This window comes from Sarcophilus harrisii, chromosome 4 (assembly GCF_902635505.1).
Source record: "Sarcophilus harrisii chromosome 4, mSarHar1.11, whole genome shotgun sequence".
Lineage (NCBI taxonomy): Eukaryota > Metazoa > Chordata > Mammalia > Dasyuromorphia > Dasyuridae > Sarcophilus > Sarcophilus harrisii.
In genome coordinates, this window is record NC_045429.1 from 157,136,251 (window position 1) to 157,151,849 (window position 15,599).

The 15,599-nt window shown below is 34.7% G+C and overlaps 1 protein-coding gene across 1 annotated transcript in view; it reads left to right on the forward strand.

Moving 5' to 3' along the window:
- Window positions 1-12,055: 12,055 nt before the first annotated feature.
- PERP (p53 apoptosis effector related to PMP22) overlaps window positions 12,056-15,599 on the forward strand; it is a 29,102-nt gene continuing 25,558 nt past the window's right edge. Inside the window, exon 1 of the mRNA XM_031964204.1 lies at window positions 12,056-12,420. Coding sequence (XP_031820064.1) covers window positions 12,201-12,420 — 220 coding nt within the window. The 5' untranslated portion in view covers window positions 12,056-12,200. The remainder of the gene's footprint in view (window positions 12,421-15,599) is intronic.

Sequence of the window (15,599 nt, forward strand, 5' to 3'; positions counted from 1 at the left end):
AGAGACAATTCACAAAAGAAATTTAAGAGACAGGTAAATGAAAAGACTTGTAGTCCTGTGAGTACAACGTGTGGGTGAATGTCAAGATTCAGGAGTCTTTAGGTTACATAAGTAGGTCAGATGTTAAGTATGAGAAGACTGAAGAGAGCAGAGGAAGAGCAGGTGATAAAGACCAGAGGATTCTTCATCTTTGTGATCAATAACAAAATAGATAATTTTGATTATATTAACTTTAAAAGTTTTTGCACAAACAAAATTAACGCAGACAAGATTAGAAAGGAAGCAATAAATTGGGAAAACATTTTTACATTCAAAGGTTCTGATAAAAGCCTCATTTCTAAAATATATATAGAGAATTGACTCAAATCGAGCCATTATCCAAATGATAAATGATCAAAGGACATGAACAATTTTCAAATGAAGAAATTGAAACTATTTCTAGTCATATGAAAAGGTGCTTCAAATCACAGTTGATCAGAGAAATGTAAATTAAGACTACTCTGAGATACACACCTCTCAGATTGGCTAAAATGACAGGAAAAGATAATGATGAATATTGGAGGGGATGTGGGAAAACTGGGAACACTGATACATTGGGAGCAATTTGGAACTATACTCAAAAAGTTATCAAGCTGTGTATATCCTTTGACCCAGCAGTGTTACTACTGGGCTTATATCCCAAAGAGATCTTAAAGGAGGGAAAGGGACCCACATGAGCAAAAATGTTTGTGGCAGCCTTTTTTGTAGTGGCAAGAAATTGGAAACTGAATGGATGCCCATCAATTGGAGAATGACTGAATAAATTATGTTATATGAATGTTATAGAATATAGAATGTTAGATATGATCAGCAGGATGATTTCAGAGAGGCCTGATGATTCTCATGTGAATTGATGCTAAGTGAAGCAAGTAGAATCAGGAAATGATAAGAAGACTATACGATGATCAATTCTGATGGATATGGCTCTCTTCAACAATGAGGTGATTCAAACCAGTTCCAATTATTCAGTGATGAAGAGAATCATTACCCAGATGAGAGAACTGTGGGAACTAAGTGTGGACCACAACCTAACATTTTTACTCTTTCTGTTGTTTTTTGCTTGCATTTTGTTTTCTTTCTTATGATTTTTTTTCCTTCTTGATCTGATTTTTCTTGTGCAGCAAGATAACTGTATAAATATGTATACATTTATTGGATTTAACATATATTTTAACACATTTAACATATATTGGACTACCTGCCATTTAGGGAAGGGGGTGAAAGGAAAAAGGGGAAAACTTTATAGAGCTCAGCATCATCTGCATATATATGGTAATTGAACAATGGAAGCTGAAGAAATAATCAAGCAAGACAATATGGGGGAGGAGAGGGAAGAAACAATCCTAAAACTAGAGCTTTTGCAAGGGTCAATGTTGAAAAATTACCTATGGATATATTTTGTTAAAAAAAAAAAAAAGCTTTAATAAAAAAATAAAAATTAAATTAAATTAAATTTTTAAAAGGGCTAGAAGATCTTGTGAGGAAGTGCCACAGTAGATGGTAAAATCTGGTGGTCTTCCATAACACTGAAAGGTTTAGCGTTGTTGACTCCCATTTTGTCCAAGTTGTGTGAAAGTTAGGCAGCAAGGGAGGAGGAAGCCTTGGTGATGAAAACTAATCATCCAATATATGGTGTCAGCTAATCTCTGTTCTGGATTTTATCTGATACAGAACCCAGTTTTGTGATTTCACTATGCATCACAATTCCACTATATTTATGCTTAACTAGAATGCTACCAATAAACTAACTGGGAGCAGGGTAGAAAAGCCTTACCAAACTCTTGTGTAGTTTGCAGGAGCTAGGGAATTGTTGGAAGTTCTTGAAGAATTGAAGAAGTTTGGGGAAAGAGGAGGCAAAATGACAGATTAGAGGCAGTGATGCAATTGAATTCTCTTAATGTTCCCCTTCAAACAAATTTAAAATAATACTACAAATTAAATTTTTAGAGTAGCAGACTTAATAAAAGTTTAGGATGAGACATTTTTCCAGCCTAAGAAAACTTAGGTTAGTTGAGAGTTTTATTATATTGGCGTGAAAAACTGACTGGAGTTTCTACACATGGTTACAGTAATAGCAGCAGCAGCAGCAACAACAGCTTTGGACTATCAGCTCTGAGACAGGAAAGGGGTTGAATGATTAAAAAAAAAAAAAAAAGAAAAGAAATTACAGCTGGAGTACAGCTGGTATTGATTGCAACTTTATTGATCTTATGAAGTTCTGGCTTGTTGTTCCAGGGTGCAGTGTTTGTGGATAGTCATAAAGGAGCAGGGATCTTGGTCACAGTTCTAGAGCTAAAAGGGATGCTAGTATCTGTGACCTTAGGGGAGTAAGAGTCCTGCTCCTTTCTGGGTAAAGACCAGAGAACAGACTAGAAAAGCAGTCTCTGCACTTCTTCCCTAATTATATCACCTTGGGAGCATCAAAAACTTGCAGACATCCAGAACTAACTCTGAAAACAGAAGCATAAAAAAGTCTAATGTTTAGGATAATACCTCTTTACTCCCAGGTAAGCAGTGCCTAATTTTAAAATAAAGTTCAAAGTCAAGAAATAGGTTGGAAAAATAAGCAAATAATAACAACAAAAAAGAACTTTATCATAAAAAGCTTCTACAGCAGCAAAGAAGACTGAGACACAAACTCAGAAGACAGTAACATGACAACAGCTACAACCAAACTTTAATTAAAATAAATACTAATTGAATACAAGACCAACAAAAATTCCTGGAAGAATATTAAAAAAAAAAATGAGTGATAGAGGAAAAATAGGCAAAAAAAAATCAATGATGCAAGAAAATTGTGAAAAGAGAATTAACAGTTTATTAAAAAAAAAATCAAAAAGTTTTTGAACAAAATAACACCTTCGAAAACAGAATTGGCCTAATGGTAAAAGAGGAATAAAAATTCACAAAGAAAAGATCTCCTTAAAAAGCAGAATAGGCCAAATGGGGAAAAAAGAGGCACAAAAACTCACTTAAGAAAATAATTCCTTAAAAATGAAACTGGGCAACTGGAAGCTAATGACTCTAGAAGACACTAAGAAACAATAAAATAAAGTCAAAAGAATGAAAAGATAGAAGAAAATATGAAATATTTCTGTGGAAAAACAATTGACCTGGAAAATAGATTGGAGAAAATTTAAGAATTATTGAACTATCTTAAAAGCAATGACCAAAAAGAGCCTGAACATCATATTTCTTTTGTTTTTTTAAATAATAAATTTTTACTTTCATAGTATATGCAAAATTAGTTTTCAATATTCATCCTTGCAAAACCTTGTGTTCCAAATATTTTCTCCCCCCTTTCCTTCCATATCCTTCCCTAGATAGCAAATAATCCAATATATGTTAAACGTGCAATTCTTCTATACATATTTTCACAATTATCATGCTGCACAAGAAAAGTCAGATCAAAAAGGAAAAAAAAATCAGGAAGAACAAAAAGCAAGCAAACAATAATAAAAAAGGTGAAAATGTGATCCACATCCATGCTCTACAATCCTTTTTCTGGTTGCAGATGACCTTTGCCATCACAAGTCTATTGGAATTGTCCTGAATTACCTCATTGTTGAAAAGATCCACACTGGACATCATATTTCAAGAAATTATGAAGTTAAACTGCTCCAGTATCTTAGATCCAGAAAACAGAATTTGAAAGAAACTACCAAGTTTCTACTGAAAGAGATTGCAAAATGAAAACTCAGAATATTATAGTCTAATTCTAGAGCTCCTAAGTGAAGGAGAAACTATTTCAAGCAACCAGAAAGAAACAATTCAAATATTGTTGAGTCACAGTCAAGACCACTTAAGATTTAGCATCTTTCACATTAAAGGACTAGAGGACTTAGAATATATTTTTTCTGGAAGACAAACAAGCTAAGATTATAACCATGAATAACCTACCCAGCAAAACTGGGTATAATCCTTTGGGGAGAAAATAAATGGATATTTAATGAAAGATAGGACTCAAAAAACCAGAGCTTAGTAGAAAATTTCACTATCAAATACAAAACTCAAGAAAAAAAGATGAGTATGAGAAAGAAATCATATGGACTCAATATAGGTAAAACTGTTCACATTTATATATGGGCAGATGATTCATATAATTCCTACTAACTTTATCACTCTTAAGACAGTTAAAAGGAGTTTACATAGACAGAAGTCATGTATGTGAGTTGATGTAATTATTTCCAAAAATAGTGAATGGGTAAAATAAAAGAGATGAACTAGGAAAAGGTGAAGGGAGAGGAAGAATGGGGAAATTTTCTTACATAGAAGAAACATTCAAGGAAAAGCTTTTACAAGATGCGGTGGCAGGAAGTTCGTGTACCTCATTCTCATTAAAATTGGTTCAAAGAGGGAAAAATACACACACACACACACACTCAATTGTATATGGAAATCTAGAAATAGGAAAGGAAGGGGATAAAAGAAAGGCGAGAAGGATGATGAAGGGGAGAACAATTTAAGGCAGGCAATGGTTAGAAGCGAAAATGAGAGGATAATAAACAGAAGAAAATGGTTTGTAGAGAAATACACAGTAATCATAATTGTGAATGTAAATAGAATGAACTTATCCATAAAATGGAAGCAGATTGGAGAATGAATTAGAAACTATAACTGAACAATATGTTATTCACAAGATACTCACTTGAAACAGAAAGACACACACACAGTTAAAATAAAGAGCTGGAGAAGAATCTAAAGCTTTAGATGAAAAAAAAATAGCAATCATGATCTTAGATAAACCTAAAGCAAACATAGTTTTAATTAAAAGAGACAATCAGGGAAACTACATTGTGCTAAAAAGGTATCACATAGAAAATGAAGCATTATCAAATTTTTTACTGCAAGTTTTTCTAGTAAAAGCTTCATTTATCAAATAAATATGGAACTGAGTCAAATTTATAAAATTAAAGGTCATTCATGTCAGTTGATAAATTATCAGAAGATAAACAAGCAGTTTTCTGAAAAAGAAATCAAAGCTGTCAGTAATATAAAAAAAATTGACAAATGATAGAGAGAATGAGGGAAAATAAGTACATTAATGAACTATTAGTAGACTAGTGAACTATTTAAATCTACATCCAACCATTTTGGAATGTGATTTGGTACTATTGCCCAGAGGGTTTTAAAACCTGCATACCCTTTGATCTAGCAGTACCACTAGTAGATTTCTATTCCACAAAGAATGGAAAAAAAAAAAAAAAAAAAAAAAAAAAAAAAAAAAAAAAAAAAAAAAAAAAAACAAGGAAAAGGACCTGTAGATACAAAAATATTATATCAACTCTTTTTTGTGGTGACAAAAAATTGGAAATCAAGGTGGTGCTCATCAATTGAGGAATGACTGAATGAATTATGTCATATGTATATGATGGAGTGTTGCACTGTGGAAATGATAAAGAAATGGTTTTAAAAAAACACATGGGAAGATCTATATGAACTGATACAAAGTGAGAAGAACTAGGTGATTATTATGCACAGTAGTGTGAAACATTTGATTATTTTAATCAATACAATGATCCAAGATAAATCCAAAAGACTCATGATGAAAAAATACTATCTACTTCTAGAAAGAGAATTGATGGACAAAGTGCAAAATGAAAATTGCAAAGTAAAAAATAATTTTCTCACTTAATTAGTTTTTGCAACATGGCTAGAATGGAAATATGTTTTGCCTGATTTCACATATATAATTGATATCATATTGTTTGTCTTCCCAATAGGACGGACTAAGGGGAAGGGAGAGAATTTGGAACTCAGATTTAAAAAGCAAAGAATGTAAAGAAATAAACAACAACAACAAACTAAAGGAGTTCCTAGGGTTAGGAGGACTCTAGGAGTCATAATGATTCAAGCTGAGGGGGTGTTTATTGGCTGGGTTTAGGTGTGGTTAATCATCCAGAAGTGCTGGGAAAAGGGGAGAGATTAATTAATCTGGAGGAACTGTTTTAAAAGACTCGAGAACTGCATGAAGAATTGCCACCACTACAAATACCAACACATGGATCTGTTGGGTTATCAGGAGAGCCACTAATTAAGTTTGAGTAGCCTGTTGCATCTCCAGAAGAGCAACTTTTGCTTGCTTGATAGTGACAAGGTTGGTCTCTAGAAGATAAATCATTAACATGGCCAATCTGGGTCTTCCTGCTATAATAAGGATTCCTTTTTACTTGGATTAAATGTTCAACAAGGTCACTTCCAAAGCTCCAATTCATACAATACATGGGTAGTCACTTAACAGTGTTAAAGTATAGTCATGAGGGTCTAGGGTTTTAGCTTCTATACTTTGTATGTATGTATTTTGGTTAGAGATTTGCTTTTGGTCATAGAAATAGGTATAGGGCCCTTAGAAATCCAAGAGGAAGCAAGAAGGCACTGAAAAAACAGAAGTAGTATAAACTTTGAAAGTAAATATTCTCATTCTGATCATTAATGGATAAAAATACTTCATGTAAGAGGACCTTGCTGAAATTTCAATTTCTGATACTTCCCAGATGAATGACTCTGAGCAAGTCATTGTGACTTTTCTAATCTTCACATTCTACAGGTAACTGAAAGCTTTAGATTTGCTAGTTTTTCTAACTCCAAATCTATGATCCTACGATTCTGATTTTTGATATTGATATTGATATGATACCTGATATTGCAGGTATTAGGGTAGCAATGAAGAAAATGATACTTTATGACCATAAAACTTTTTTATCATAATATGATCATCATTTCTTAGAAAAATTTAATGATTTAAAACTGTTGTCAGAATGAGAAAATCAAAAGCTCTTCAAATATCTTTTTTGTGATAGCCCATCTGTTCCATTCTCATATTTTTATCAAGGTTAACTCTCAAAACATTCATAAAACACTGTCATAAAGATAGATACAAAAAAAGTAGGTATATAAGGAGTAGATGTGGATGTTATTTTTGCTCTCAGTTCTGGGCGTGTTGGTAGTAATAAAGTATGATTTTTACATTCTTTTGGATTTTGTCCCCTCTGCAATTTTCTGAAATTATTTTAAGGGTTTAGATTTTAAGATAATCTCAGAAAACTGATGTTTAAGTACCATTTAAATGTATGATCTGAGCATGGATTTCTTCTATTTTCTTTAGGTCTACCTGTTCTTCCTGATTTATACACTTCATTTCCATTGCCTCATCAATCAATCAATTAAGAAACATATACTAAGCAATTTGGAACTATGCCCAAAAAGTTATCAAACTGTGCATACCCTTTGATCCAGCAGTGTCTCTACTGGGCTTATACCCCAAAGAGATACTAAAAAAGGGAAAGGGACTTGTATGTGCCAAAATGTTTGGGGCAGCCCTGTTTGTAGTGGCCAGAAGCTGGAAAATGAATGGATGCCCATCAATTGGAGAATGGTTGAGTAAATTGTGGTATATGAATGTTATGGAATATTATTGTTCTGTAAGAAATGACCAGCAGGACGAATACAGAGAGGATTGGCGAGACTTACATGAACTGATGCTGAGCGAAATGAGCAGAACCAGGAAATCATTATATACCTCAACAACGATACTGTATGAGGATGTATTCTGATGGAAGTGGATTTCTTCAACAAAGACAAGATCTAACTTAGTTTCAATTGATCAAGGATGGACAGAAGCAGCTACACCCAAAGAAAGAACAATAGGAAATGAATGTAAACTTCCCAGGTTATTTATACCTTCTAAATCCAATTCTCCCTGAGCAACAAGAAAACTGTTCGGTTCTGCACACATATATTGTATCCAAGATCTACTGTAATCTATTTAACATGTACAGGACTGCTTACCATCTGAAGAAGGGGGTGGAGGGAGGGAGGGGAAAAATCGGAACAGAAGTGAGTGCAAGGGATAATGTTGTAAAAAATTACTCTGGCATGTGTTCTGTCAATAAAAAGTTATTTAATAAAAATAAAAAAGAAACATATACTAAGCACCAATTAAGTGACAAGTACTGTGCAAGAAACTTGGGATACAAAGACAAAACCTAAATTGTCTCTGCCTTCGAGGAGTTTATATTCTATCTAGGGAAGGAACATTCAGGCATATAAGTAGATGCAAAATATAAAGTACAGACAAATTAATTTCAGTCACAACTGAACCTGGAAACAATAAAGTACTTGAAAAATCAAGACAGGACAGGGAATCAGGAAAATCCTCATTTGTTCTGAGTTTTCAAAGAGTCTTGGGATTCTAACAGCTGAAGGCAAAGAGAGTATGTGTTCCAACTGTGCAAAAGCAGGGAATTGAGAGATTAATTAAATGAGAGAAAATGAGACATATCTCTCATGGAAATGAGAGGTGAATATGGGGAATAGCAAGTAGTCTAATCTGTTTAATTGTGAAGGAAATAATATATAAAAGTTTAGAAATATAGTCTGGAGTCAGATTGTAAAGGATGCTAAATATCAAATAGAGGAAAACATAGAAGGTAGCAAGAAAACATGGAAGGTTAGAGTAGAAATGAAGTGGTTCTGCTGTCATTATTCTTGTTAGAAAGTTAGTCCTTTGAGAGGAGGGACAATTTCATTCTTGTCTTCATCATAGAGTTTGGTACATAATACATGCTTGTGAATATCTGTTGAATTGAAAAGAAAAAAATATATATATCACTACAGAAATTTGTTCCATTTGGAGTCTAATAACTGTCTTCTTAGCTTTATCTGGTAATGCTCTGGGATAATCTAGTTTAGTTTAGTTTCATGCCAGGCTTTATGTAGTATAGATTTGCTTTCTCTATCATTATCTCTCATAAGCCTCACCCCTAATGTTTGGAAATGCCTTTATTCCATAAGTCACTGCAGCTCTTAACTATCACATATCTTGTCTTTGCAGTTCTGTTTAAAATATCATCAAGGACATATAGGTCTGGAAAGAATTCAGGCTAGTCATCTCTCATGCAAGAGAGATAAATGACAGATGGGGAGTTTAATTCTTACTCTCAACATACAAACAGACCCAGAACAGGTCTTTCATGTTTGGTGAATCTACTATATAGAAATGTGGTATAGACATATGGTGATCTTCACTGGTGAAAGAAATGCCCACACTGATGTGGCCATAAGTAAATATTATAATAGCAGGTAGTCATCAGAGGAGAAGAAACCAAAGGGGACCATTGGTTCATGTCTGTGTCAGGGAAATTATTTGGATACTGACTGAGGACAAGGAAAAATTGCCCAGATGCTATCGGCTTTCAGTTTTCTGTCAATATGGCTTATCCTGTAGTGATAAGTTAGAGGGAAGACCTACTTGGGAGTATAAATATATTTGTTGTTCATTCACTTCAGTCATATTCAAGTCTTTATGACTTCATTTGGTATTTTTTTTTTTTTTGCTGAGGCAATTGGGGTTAAGTGACTTCCCAGGGTCACACAACTAGGAAGTGTTAAGTGTCTGAGGTCAGATTTGAATTCATATCCTCCTGACTTCAGGGCGCCATCCACTACAGCATCTAGCTGCCCCCATTTGGTATTTTCTTGATAGATAATGGATTGGTTTGCCATTTCCCTCTCTAGCTCATTTTACAGATGAGGAAACTGAGGCAAACAGGATTAAGTGACTTGCCCAGGATCACATAGCTAGTAAGTGTCTGAGGCTAGGTCTTCCTGTTCTAGGCATAAATTCATACTCAGAGATTAAATTGATTGAAGGCCAATAAAAGTGGAGAATTGTGCTATGGAGGAGGTGAGGATACAAATCTAGGAGGGCTCTCCTTATGAGCTCGGGAAGTGATTGGTATATATCACAGTTCTGTGATTTGTAACTGCCAAGGTGTCTTAAGTATCTAAAATTAGGTATATCCTAAAGAATTAGTAAATTATTCTTGTCAAGGATACACTTATTAGTCACCATAAATTATCAGCACTCAGCTTTTTGTTGTGCTCTGTACTTAAAAATAAAGCAACTTATTGTGAAATCTAATGTACAAGATTGTCCTAGAGATCTATATATTAAAGGGGAATACAAAGAGAAAGCCATTCATTCAGATTCTTTAAAACTATACTATTTTGCTGCAAAGCAATCTCACCTGGCTTTCTTATCATCCTTTTTTTTTTTTTTTTTTTTTTTTTTTTTTTTGGTTAATCCCAAGCAGTTGGATATTCATAGTCTTATATGCATGGGCAATACAGGAAATCTATCTCCCTCTCTTTACATGTGGCTTATAATGCAGACTAGGAGAAAGGCTAATATCTTAGAATGATTTCATCATCCATTCTTTTGGGTTCCCATAGCTCAAGTGCCTTTTCTCTCTGAATATGGTGATAACTTAAGGGGAAGAGGTGATTAAAAAAAAAAAAGCCAAAAGAACCAAACAAACTCTGATAGGCAAACCAAGTTATCTGCTCTGCTACTTAAGTGAACATTCAGAAGGGAGAGATGAACGTGGCAGTAAAGATAATAGCTTCTGAATGAACGAGAGTATAGTTAACCCTTTCAAACCTTGAAATTTTGAACCAGGAAAGTTTAGATGTTGGAATTTCTTGTTTAGCCTTTGGAAAGGTAGTTTTTCCCATTCTGAGGAGACCATGTAGGTATATTTATCTCAGATAATTTAGGGAGATAACTCAAGGATGTTCTTGAGTTTTTGTGTACCACATGTAAAGGTTGTGAATTATCACTTTTGTTTGGATAAATATATGGTTATAAAATTAGAAATGAGTTATTATCAAGGCTCAGATAGAGAATTTTAAATAGAGGAGTTAAAGAGAGAAATTTGGAAGTCTAGTAACCAATGACTACCAAAATCAGATTTAGTCATTAAGTCTTTTTAAATTATGTTACTATTAGTTTTTAAGTTATTTCTTTAACTTCTTCTCCCTCTTTCAATTTTATGTTCTTCTTTGGTGCTTCATAATAATTCCTCTTTTAAATAATAGCTTTAGAGAAAAGCAGTTATGAGGGGGAGGAAGGTAGGGAGCAGAATAAAGGTGAAAGAAATGAAACCTTTGTGATTTTGTTTCTATTGGGAATGGAAAGGGATAGGCTACAATTTACCGAGCCCTAGAAAATTAAAATAGCTTGAAATCCAAGGTAGGCACATGAGTTAACCTTGACTTGGGATGGAAGAAAATAGTGGGGTTCAGATGACCTAGTTTTGTCCATGGTGCCACAACCCTAATTATAGGTGTTTCCTCTATTCAGAGATGTACCTTCCTACCCTCAGAGACAAAGTCTGGTCTTTTCTACTTTTCATTATGCCAGTGAGTAGAAAAGACAAAGAAAACGTCGATGTAAATATATTCGTTGAATTTGGAAGTGAGATAGCCTAATAAAAATCATAGATTGAGTGACAGAGAAGTCTTCCAAAGAGAACAGCCTTCTTATTTTATAGATGATGAATGTACAGAACTCAAATATGAAACCAGGCTCTACTGACTCCAAATGCACTGTAATTTCCACTCTGTAATTTCCACATCTCAACAGATGGAGTCCTTGAACTAACTTCAATATTCTGAGATCTCCAAATGGGAGATCTCTTTCTGAGATCTTTCTGAATGGAATGAGATTCTATTCTTGAATGATCATCTGTGGAAATACACAGAAACAGCACTCAGAGGGAGTCTTTTTACTTGTTAAGCTTGTCAATCTCAAGAGACATTGCCCCCCCAAAAAAACTATTCATTATTTTGCACTTTGAAAATTATAGATTCTTGTGAGAATCAACTCATCCCATTCAAAGTGTTCCTCCCACCTTCCCAAGTGTGGAATTTCCCCAGTGCCTACTCTGCCTCTGTTTGTAAGATGCCTCCTGTCTCCAGGTGTACAGAATACCTAGTATTCCCTGCAGCAAGGGTTAAATTGCTGTTCCCTTCAGGCCCAGGGGTGTAATCTGAACGTAGCCTGGTTTATGAGCATGAACCCGCCTATTCAGACTTGTTTACCGACCGGGACTCAGCCTATCCCTGCCTCGTGGGCAGTTCTGGACCCTCCAGCATCCAGCTCCTGTTCATCTAAGTGATAGGGATCTAGGTGGAGCTGCCACATTGCTGACAACAAAGTCTTTCTCTGGTTCTTTTGCCAAGATTTTTCTTAAACGCTTCCCCTCTCACTAGATAACTTCAGTAGCTCTCCAGACTCCCAGCTGTCCACATCTCAGCTCTCTCTCTTATCTTAGTCCGCTTCCCTCCTTTGGTCCCGGCTCCTTGGAGTGGCGGACAAGATGCTGCGCTGTGGCCTGGACTGTGAGAGATGCCGGTGGATCCTGCCCATGCTTATGGTCTGCGCCATTACCTTTGATATCTTAGCTTTGACTGGCAGAGGCTGGCTGGAATCGGAGAACAAATCCCAGACTTCCTCCCTGTGGTGGAAATGCCCCAACGAAGTTGGCCCCAGCGGTACCGGCTCCTTTGAAGAAGGCTGTGAAACCCTTATGCACTATGGTGAGCATTTATAGATCTAGTGGAGAGCGGGTGAGGAGGGAGAAATGAGCCAAGTCCTTGCTTCACATGGTACCAAAAGATGAAACTCTGAAATGTTTATTTTTCACTGGAAACAAACACGAATCCCCTCATACTGCACCCCCCCCATCTTCCCCAAGGATTTTATAAAACTGTTATCTTTTTTTCTTCTTAAAATGCTGTAGTCTGATATTCATTCCAAAAGAGTTGTCTTTAACTTCTTTTGAAATATTTGATAACTGTATTTCATTATGATTGGTTTCCTTTGTAATCCCATTCATTTAGAAATATTATTCTGAGAAAAAGTTTATAAGCTTACTGAGAGGGCCAGAAGGGTAGATGACAAAAAAATTTCAAAAAGAAGTAACTCTTCTCTAATTACACAGTCAGGAGTACATTATCAGGTGTAAATTTGGAAGATTCTAACCAGTACTTCCCTGCCCTAGGCTGGAAGATGCTGTTTCAGGGAGTTAACAGTTATTTTTTTCACTTATAATACTATTGCTGCTATTACTGTTCAGGAGTCCCAGAAAAGAAATTGGAAATGTGTACTTTGTGGAGGGTTTCTAAAATGTTTTTAATGCATTAGCGGTGTGATGATTCATTAATCATCAATCTCACTTGATTACTACATATGAATAGTTTAACCAGTGTCACCCCCCCCCCAATACTACTCTTCATTTTAGCATAAAATCCATGATGAGAAGAAATATTTCCAAAAACAAGGTTTCCTCCTCAATTCTATCCAGTGTCCTTTCTCCCCTTTTCTTATTAAAAAAATACTTTTTTTTTCAGGATGATCTCATTGTATAATTTTAACAGATTCTTTTGTAATTTGCAAGGTAAATCATATCACTTTTTGTTTTAAGGAAGGTCTTTCTGACTGAACTTTTCAGAAAAAAAGATATGTATTTAAATCTAAAATGGTAATTTCTTCAGTTCAGAAATGGACTTTTCCTTTTGTCTTTCATCAGTACAGTGTCTTGAACAAAATGGACACTCAATAAATGTTCTTTATTTAAGTTTAATGCAATGCAAATAAATTCTGAGAAAGTAGGTATCAGATTATTTCTATCCCGGCAAAGTGGAACTCAGAGTTGCCAAGTTCTGGATTATGGATACAAAGTTGGGAGGATCTTTTGATGTTATCAATTCATACATGATATCTTCATTATAAGTATATAATATATATTTCATATATAAAACATGTATTATGTAATTTATTATAATTACATAACTACAATGACAATGAGACAGCTAGTCTGGAAGAAAGATGGGTGAGAAAATGCATCTCCCTTCCTTTTCTGTGATAGAGGTTATCAGTCAATAAATAGGTATTGATTGATCTCTTATAGTGTGACAGACATTTTTTGAGGTATTCAGGACACATAGACAAAAATGAAACAAGGAGTTTACATTCTATGGAGGGGAAAATCACATGTCCATATAAAAAGGAGGCAAATTAACTCTAGGAGATTAAGTGCTAGCAGTTAGGAAGAATTAGAAAAATCCTAATATAGGTAGATGGGGACACTGGACCTGAGTCTTGAAAGAAAGCAGAAATTTCAAAGGGTTCAGGGGTGAAGGAGGGAGAGAATTCTGAGTATGTGAGATAGTCAATACAAAGGTGTAAAGAGAGGAAATAGTGTCCTGTGGAGCCTCCTGTGGAGGCAATCAGTGTGCAATAAGACTAGAAAAAAAGAGTTGAATCTTGTGAAAAGCTTTAAATGCCCAATAAAGGTATTGATATTTGATATTGGAGTTGAAAAGAAGCCATTGAAGTTTATTGAATGGGGTGTGACATAGTTAGATCTGCACTTTGAAAGGTTTGGTAACTGGAAAAAAAAATGATTGGAAGGGAAAGCTACTTGAATCAGGGAGACTGATTAGGAGTTTATTGTAATAGTCCATGAGTGTAGTAACAAGAATTTAAACTAGATTGGTGGCTGTGGGTTGAGAAATGGAGACTGATGCAAGAGGAGTAGAGATGGAATCGACAAGATTTGGCAACTCATCAAATTATATGACCTGATCACAGTGGGACAAAGGCAATATATATTGGTCAGTCAATCAATAAACATTTATCTAGTACTTACTGTATTCTGGGCAGTGTGCTAAGGGCTACAAATATTATCTCATTTGATTCTCCCAACAAACGTGCTGTTTTTATCTTTATTTTATAATTGAGGAAACTGAGTCAAACAGAGGAAGAGATTAAGTGACTTGCTCAGAGTCACACAGTTAATAAGTGATTATGACTACACTTAAACTCAGGTCTTACTGATTTGATGTCCAGCAGGCTATCCACAGTGCCACCTAGCTGTCTCAATTATTAGCTATATGATGTGAATGAAGAAAAATGGAAGATAATACTAAGGTTGAGAACCTGAGTAACTAGAAGGATACCAATACCTCAACAGAAATAGGGAAATATTGCAGTAATGTGTATATTTGGGGAAGATAATGAGTTTTGTTTGAGTTATATTAAGTCTGAGTTGTCTACAGAGATGGAGTATTACATATGTTATTTGACATATATGCCAGAACTGAGTTTTGAACCCAAGTCATCTGACTTCAAAATCAGTGCTTTTCCCAGACCATCACATGACAATGTTAGATTAAGTCACAGAGCTGAGATTCATACTTTAAAGCAGTGTTCTAGAATTATCATCAATCTATAAGAATTTATTAAGTATCTCTATTATGTGCCAGGCAATGTGTATACAAAAAATACAAAGACAAACATAAAAAGTAGTCCCTTTTTTCCAAAGGAACTTATATTTATAAACATATACATAAATATGTGCCAAACATAACATTTGAATAGAACTTTTAAAAAATCAATTTGGAATTTCCTGCCAAGTGTATCATTTCAATTTGTCTATGTTCTTCCCAAAATTTGCTATGGTGAATTGGCAATACATTGGAAGCCTTCTTTGCTTTCTCTAGTCATTGCTTTTCCAGAAATATATCCATCTGTTGTTCATTAGGCAGGTATCTCACATTTAGAGTACCATAATCAAATTGAAATTTGTTTTTGATCTAAAAACTATTGATTAAAAAAAAAACCTCATCTGATTCTTAGTCATTCTCCATTGTCATTGCAGAAGTAGAAGAGAACTGCATAGAACTGAAGTCCATTTTTCATTTTTCTATAGTTT